This window comes from Dermacentor silvarum, chromosome 3, assembly GCF_013339745.2.
Source record: "Dermacentor silvarum isolate Dsil-2018 chromosome 3, BIME_Dsil_1.4, whole genome shotgun sequence".
Taxonomy (NCBI): domain Eukaryota; kingdom Metazoa; phylum Arthropoda; class Arachnida; order Ixodida; family Ixodidae; genus Dermacentor; species Dermacentor silvarum.
The window spans coordinates 27649417-27657168 of NC_051156.1; the positions used below are offsets into that span (position 1 = coordinate 27649417).

General features: G+C 48.2%; 1 protein-coding gene across 1 annotated transcript; it reads left to right on the top strand.

Moving 5' to 3' along the window:
• The first annotated feature begins 288 nt into the window (after positions 1-288).
• On the top strand, positions 289-2116 carry LOC119444273 (E3 SUMO-protein ligase ZBED1). Its single transcript, XM_037708698.2, has one exon. It carries the CDS (start codon positions 305-307, stop codon positions 2060-2062), a length of 1758 nt encoding a protein of 585 aa, XP_037564626.2. The 5' UTR covers positions 289-304; the 3' UTR covers positions 2063-2116.
• Positions 2117-7752: the final 5636 nt, after the last annotated feature.

Consider the following 7752-nt stretch of genomic DNA (forward strand, 5'->3'; position numbering starts at 1 on the left):
CGAATTTGTTTCATAATGAAAAATGCTTTAGATATCTGCACTAGCTTGATAACTTTGTTGCGCGACATAGCTTCAATAGCTTCCATGAGAAACATCATATTTCTTCGCTCTTGCTATTAGGCTCAGGACACAAAATTATACTATAAAAAATTGAATTTTTCATGAAGTGTTCCCCCCAAACGCCCCCAAATTGCCTGGTTCGGACGGTTTCCTTAAGAACTCAGTTTGATGGTACAGGCAGGTGATTACCACACTTTGATTCGAGGTAATTTGGTAGACTTAGTATTCAGTGTTAAATTATGCAATGAAATTTGTGGCTTCTTTTTATAATGTTACTGTCATAATTAATGGTGTTGGGAGGATTTCATGGATTCGTATTTATTGTTACAGTCTCACACCAACCTTGGATGTCAGCGATATCGAAGATGTTTCTGCTGCTGACCCGCCTGACGGCAACGAAGCTATCAGTCCCGCAACTGAACCTGGGAGGTCAGCGGCGCCTAAGCCTCGCAAACGACGGAAGAGGTGCACTCAAAGACAGGAGGAGATTGACCAGGCGCTCGCAAAAATGATCGCTATTAACCAAATGCCTTTGGCATTCACAACCAGTACCGGATTTAGGCATTTTATGGGCGTCGTGGAGCCAAGTTATAAACCACCTTCAGTTGGTAAGCTGAAAAATCGAATTAAGCTTCTGCATAATCAGTTGAGAGAGAAAATAGGGTCTCAAATCGACTCAGCCACAACTGTTGCGCTCACCTCAGACTGTTGGACGTCGAGGGCGCAGGATTCATATATTACAGTGACTGCGCACACTCTGGACAGTGAGTGGAAGTCTCAAGCATTCACTTTAGCAACGGAGGAGATGCCTGAGCGCCACACAGGAGAAAACATCACGCAGCGAATGCAGGACGTAATCTCGGGATGGAAGTTGGACGGCAAGGTCACGGCTGTAGTCACTGATAATGCACCTAATGGCATTAACGCTGTGAATGCGCTGGAAGGTATTTTAGAGACAAATGATGTCACCTGTTCTGCGCACAGTCTCCATCTGAGCATCAAAAAAGCCCTGTCTAAAAAAGAGATCAAGGAACTCTGCCAGAAGAGCGGAAGATTGGTTGCACATTTCCGGCATTCGACCATCGCCAGTGACGAGTTGAGTAGGCGACAGGAGCTACTCGGCTTACCAACAGAGCGCCTCACGCAAAGCTGCCCGACAAGATGGAGCTCGACTTACGAGAAGCTCACAAAGCTCATCAAGCATCGGTCTGCCATACAAAGTGTTCTTGCTGACCGAACAATTGTCACAGCAAAAACTGCGCAGAACCTCGAGATCAGTCAGCAAGAATGGAACGTAGTCAGTGAACTTTGCGAAGTCCTTGAGCCTCTTCATCTTGCAACTACCATTCTCTGCAGCGACACGATGTCCCTTGTCTCCATGGTTCGGCCAGTAATGAAAGCAGTAATGAAGAAACTAGAGCATCACAGCACGGATGACTTTCAAGTCGATGATTTCAAAGAAGTGGTTCGGATGGAGATATCTCGGCGATTCTCCTTGGACTGGGACGCCCAGCAGAGCTCGGTGTCTGCACGCCAGAGGGCATCTTTCCTCGATCCGAGGTACAAATGGCTCCAGTATGAGGAACCGGATGCCAGGGAGACAATCCGTACCAATGTTACAGAAATGTTGAACGACTTCACATCTTCAGTTGATGAAAGTGGGATGGGCACTACCCAAACCGAAGCAACTGCACTAGACATACTGTTAAATGAACAGCCGCGCGTCAGTGACCTGTCAGCTCAATTTGACGCATACCTCTCCGAGCCCCAGCTGGGACACAACTTGGATGCACTTAAATGGTGGAAGGACAATGAGTCCAAATTTCCCCTTGTGGCGGAACTTGCAAAAAAATACATGTGCATCCCAGCCTCATCCGCAAGTTCGGAGCGGGTATTTTTAACTGCCGGAAATATAATCACTGCCAAAAGAAGCTGCCTTCTACCAGAAAATGTGAGCTGCCTCGTGTTCTTGTATCAAAATAGGGCGTACATGGATGTCTAAAAAATTACAGATGTGGAATAAATAAATCATCTATACTTCTCACGATGTCTTAGAGTTTGCGAGTACTTTTCATCCTATAATTATGTCTGTTGAAGGAAGGAGGCTATATTACAGAACCAGGTGGCTTGCACCTTTCTTCTAGTTGAGCATTTATGTGCGCTCCGAGAATATTTTCGAGCTCAAGATAGCATTCACGTTTCAGATTTTACCCCAAGATGGCATTTAAAACACTACATTTTATGATTCTTTTGTGCTCCAAAGAGAATTTTCTACACCTTACACAATTTCGATCGCAACCACAAGTTCTTGAAAAAGAAAAGCAGTTATCACTTGTTCGTGATACTGACATTGTACCGCCTTGGGTCAATTTTAGGAACAAAATGTCGGCTTATAAAAGAAGGTGAAAACAGCACTAAGTAGACATCTCCTGCAAAAAATAAAATCTGTAGATTTAAAAGCAAATTTTCTTTACGTAATAAGCGGACTCGCTGCCCTTGTGGTGTATGAGTGCAACTTAGCTTTGTATATGAGGATCAGTCACATCCTTTTTGTTTATTTGGGGATTCTGAACAGCCGCATAATTCTTAGTATTTAGCCATTCACTCGGAATTCACATTGGTGTTTCTGCATATATAGATGTGTTATTTCTGAACTCAAACCACTGCTACCAGGTGGACAAATTAGCAAAGTTAATAAGTATACAGCTTTAGATCTGGCTGCCTTTGATCTTGGTGTAAATTCGTTAACGTGACTGATCAGAAGTATGGTCCAAGTATAGTCATATTATACGAGCTGATTACTTTTACGGGCATTACTGAACAGTGAACACGGAGAAAGAATAACAGGAGGTGAAACTATGCGCCGGTGCCAGCGCGAGCACTTGTCGTGATAATGTCACGCTGGGCGAGGAGGAGACGCGCAGCTTCAGACATGCAAACGCGGGTGGCGAACGTTGGCGCGGCAAAGAAATACTACTAGCGGCGCCGCAAAAGAACTACTTCCCTCGCGGTCGGAGCGGAGCGAGTGGAGCCGCGATCATGGAAGGGAAAAAAATACCCCTTGGACGGCGCCCGGTGACGTCTGCTACTGGCCGCTTGCGCTGGGTTGTCGGACGCCACAGAAACTTTTGCGCCAGCGCGGTTTGCACTCAAGGAATAGAAGACCTGTAGACCGTTTTGGTATAAATTTTTTTAAAGATTTAAATTCAGGATCACATGCTTTTTATGCAGCAATAAGAGCAAGAAACTAGCGCACTTGAAAGATCAGACGATCTGTGATCGTAGCCAGGTTCGTATCGAAAGAGCAGACGATCTGCAACCCTAACCTTGTGCCTACAAAAACTGCACTTGGTGCTTTTCAAGTTTTCTGACATAACGAAAAACGAGAATTTGTTCTACTTTATTGTCATGCGCCATAAAATGAGCCGATCAGAGTATGCGATACATAGCTATTGTGCGGGGAAACAAAATTTCAATATATTTCTGCTGCAAGTTTGGGGAGACATGGACAGACCGAACAGTAGAGTAGAGCAGAGTCTGCCGCTCACTTTGCGCAGTCAAAATAGTTCTGCAGTTCCTCAACTGCTCCTCTACGATGTAAGTATAATAAATGTTTTTTTTCCTCCTCCTCGCTGTGGATGCGTTCACTGATTATCGAAAATGGGACGCCGATGCTTCGTCCCAAACTGTAACAGTGGATATAAGTATTGCGCGGAAAACGCACGGGCACATTTTGAGCCGTCTGATAAACATCATATTAGAAACGATGAATGAATGATTTGCGCATGTGGCATCGTGATACATGCAGCAGAACTGAAAATTTGGATCAGCTACTACCATCACCAAATGTTCGTGTCCCAATATTCGATTATCCGGCTAACCGGTTATTTAATCCGGTTATCCAGAATATCCGTTTCTTGAAAACCGGATAACCGGTTAACCGGTTTTCGAGACCGGATTCACTTCCTCCGGTTAAACCGGATATCCGGTTTGACGGATATTTGCAAGCACTAGTCCATACGGAGGCGGCTGGTTGGGGGGCAGCGGGGGTGATGCCGGAGGCACCGGATTGCGGTACTTGGGTCATGGCAGTGGACAGGCGGAGCAAACGGCGACCCGAACGAAGCTCCAGTGGAACTCGACGTCGTAGAGGTCTAGGGGATCGAAAGCAATCTCCACCACTTTGTAAGGCAGCCGCACAGCTGTTGTCTCGTCGCCTTTATTTGGCTGAGCCACGCGCTGAACGAAGACGACGCGCACAGTGATGATGATTATGTACAGGTGAAGAAGATGAAGGATTAATAATTTGCTCACAATATTATAGTCTCCAGTTAGTAATCCTTCGTTCGCGTAACATTTTGGTGGAGGTGCTAAGCATCACATAAATACTGGTGATGCCAGTCCTATTGATCGCCGGTCATATCGAGTTTCTGATTCAGAGCGTAAGGTTATTCACGATGTAGCGACCAAGATGCTTGCCAAAAACATTGTTGAACCCTCCTCGAGCCCTTGGGCGTCGCCCGTTGTACTTTTTCAAAAGAAAGATGGCACGTGGCAATTCTGCGTCGATTATCGTCATCTAAACCAAATTACCAAGAAAGACGTCTACGCCTTGCCTCGCATTGACTCGATTGTCTCCACGGTGCCCACTACATTTCATCAATAGACCTTGTGTCTGGTTATTGGAAAATTTCTGTAGATGAAAAGGACCAAGAGAACACCCCGTCCGTCACCCCTGATGGTCTATATCAGTTCAAAGTTATGCCATTCGGTCTATGCAACGCCCCAGCAACGATCAAACGTAAGCTGGACTCTTTGCTTCAAGTGTTCAAATAGTCAACGCGCCTCTGCTACCTAGACGACGTTCTCATATTTTCGCCTACATTCAAGACACACCTTCAGCGCTTATCTGCTGTTCTTCAAGTCTTCCGCGAGGCAGGGCTCCAACTAAATTCATCGAAATGTGACTTCGGTCGTTGGCATATTACAGTGCTGGGCCACCTCGTCGAGGCTTCCGGTATTCAACCAGACCCGGAGAAAATTCGCGCTGTCACGTATTTTTCTGTGCCACAGTCTGTCAAAGATGCTCGAAGTTTTGTAGGATTCTGCTCCGACTTCCGGCCGTTTGTGAAAGACTTCACAACGATTGCCCGACCACTAACCAATCTTCTGATGAAGAACGTGCCCTTTACGTGGGCACGTAAAGTCCCGCTCAAATTGCTGCGTTTGCCCACCGGACCAACATTCTCACCATGCCACCTATACTGTCCCACTTTGACCCGTATTTTCCTACAGAGGTCCGTACCGATGCCAGTGGTCACGGTATCACAGCCGTCTTAGCCCAACGCCAACAGGGTCAAGATCGTGTTATCGCCTACGCTAGCCGCCTCCTCACAGCAGCGGACCCCAGCTATTCGATTACAGATCGTGAATGCCTGGCTCTCGTCTGGGTGGTTTCCAAATTCCGCCCATACTTGTATGGCACACACTTCTCTGTAATCACAAACCACCAGGCGCTCTGCTGGCTTTCCTCACTCAGGGATCCTACTGGCCCGCTTGGTCGCTGGGCTCTGCGGCTGCAAGAATACTCCTATGCAGTCGTGTCCAAGTCGGGCCAATTACATCAAGACGCAGACTGTTTATCACGCTATCTAGTGGACGAACCACTCGCCGACCCTGACACCGATGCCGACGCTTGCGTTTTCTCCGTTTCACTGCTGTTACACGTCGCTGACGAGCAACGCCGTGATGCCACCTTGCAAGCCATGATTGATCGCTTGGAATCTTCGCCTTCTGATTCCTCCCCTCACTTGTTTGTTCTCCGGGATGGTGTATTATACAACGACAACGTACGCCCCGACGGCACTGCCCTATTCGTCGTCATTCCTAAGCACCTCTGGTCAGCTGTTCTCCAAGAACTTAACGATTTACCAACGACAGGTTACCTCGGCGTCTCCCGCACCTACGACCGGATTCGCCGACGCTTCTTTTAGCCAGGCCTTGCCCGCTCGGTCCGGAAATACGTTGCGGCGTGTGAGAAATGCCAGCGTCGAAAAACACCATCGACGCTCCCTGCCGGGTGCCTTGAACCGCTCGACATTCCGTCGGAGCCGTTCTTTCGCGTTGGCTTGGACTTACTCGGCCCTTTCCCTCTATCAACGTCTGGCAACAAGTGGGTCACTGTGGCGACAGATTGATCACCAGAGCGCTTCCAACAAGCTGCGCCACGGATGTCACCGATTTTCTTTTACGCGGGGTGATTCTGCAGCATGGAGCTCCACACCAACTGCTCACTAACCATGGTCGGACATTCCTTTGCCGACATCCTGCAGTCCTGCTCAACCAAGCACAAGCTGACTACGTCTTACCATCCACAGACTAATGGTCTCACGGAGCGTCTGAATCGAACCCTAACAGACATGCTTGCATGTAAGTCTCGTCCGACCATACTGATTGGGACCTTGCCCTACCCTATGTCACTTTTGCATATAATTCTTCGCGTCGCGACACAGCCGATTATTCCCCGTTCTTTCTGTGGTTCGGCCGAGAGCCCACATTGCCACTGAACGCGTCCCTTCCATGCGCCGCAGCAGAGACCGGCGAATATGCACTTGACGCCATCACCAGGGCAGCGCAAGCACACGAATTTGCCCTCGCTCGCCTCCTGACCTCCCAAGAGAACCAACGGCGGTTGTACGATCGTCAACACAGAGACGTTCACTTTTCGCCTGGATCTCTGGTACTGATGTGGCCCTTTACTCGTCACGTTCGCCTGTCCGAAAAACTCCTATCTCGTTACACATGCCTCAAGGTAGGTTAACAGCGCAAGGCCACCTGAAGGGACAGAAGAGAGAACAGAGCGCTGAACTTCCAACAGTTTAGTTTCTTTCCAGAAAGTATCGCTATTTATACAGTCATACAATAGCACACCGACCACGCGCAGAACGCCACGACAAAACCACACAAAATTCGACGTGGTGATAGCCCGAGGTATCTGATCTCTTTGTCAGTGAGAGCGACAGAGGGGGTACTGACGCAACCATCCATAAAACGCAGAATTTCTCTCGCTTCGATTATCTCCCGTGTAACACCGTCTTTGTGTTTCGCGACGATACTACATTTTTTTATCCTGGCCTGCATCCACATGCGCAGGCATGTGGATCCAAGCCAAGGTTCAGAAAATTTGTGAGGTTTTGCCATGGCGTTCTACGCATGGTTGGTGTGCTATTGTGTGACTGTATAAACAGCGATGATTTCTGGAAAGAAAACTGTTGGAGGTTCAGCACTGTGTTCTCTCTTCTGTCCCCTCGGCTGGCCTTGCGCTGTTAACCTACCTTGATGCATGTGTAACGAGATAGGAGTTTTTCGGACAGGCGAACGTGACGAGTAAAGGGCCACATCAGTACCAGAGATCCAGGCGAAAAGTGAACGTCTCTGTGTTGACGATCGTACAACCGCCGTTGGTTCTCTTGGGAGGTCAGGAGGCGAGCGAGGGCAAATTCGTGTGCTTGCGCTGCCCTGGTGATGGCGTCAAGTGCATATTCGCCGGTCTCTGCTGCGGCGCATGGAAGGGACGCGTTCAGTGGCAATGTGGGCTCTCGGCCGAACCACAGAAAGAACGGGGAATAACCGGCTGTGTCGCGACGCGAAGAATTATATGCAAAAGTGACATAGGGTAGGGCAAGCATGTTT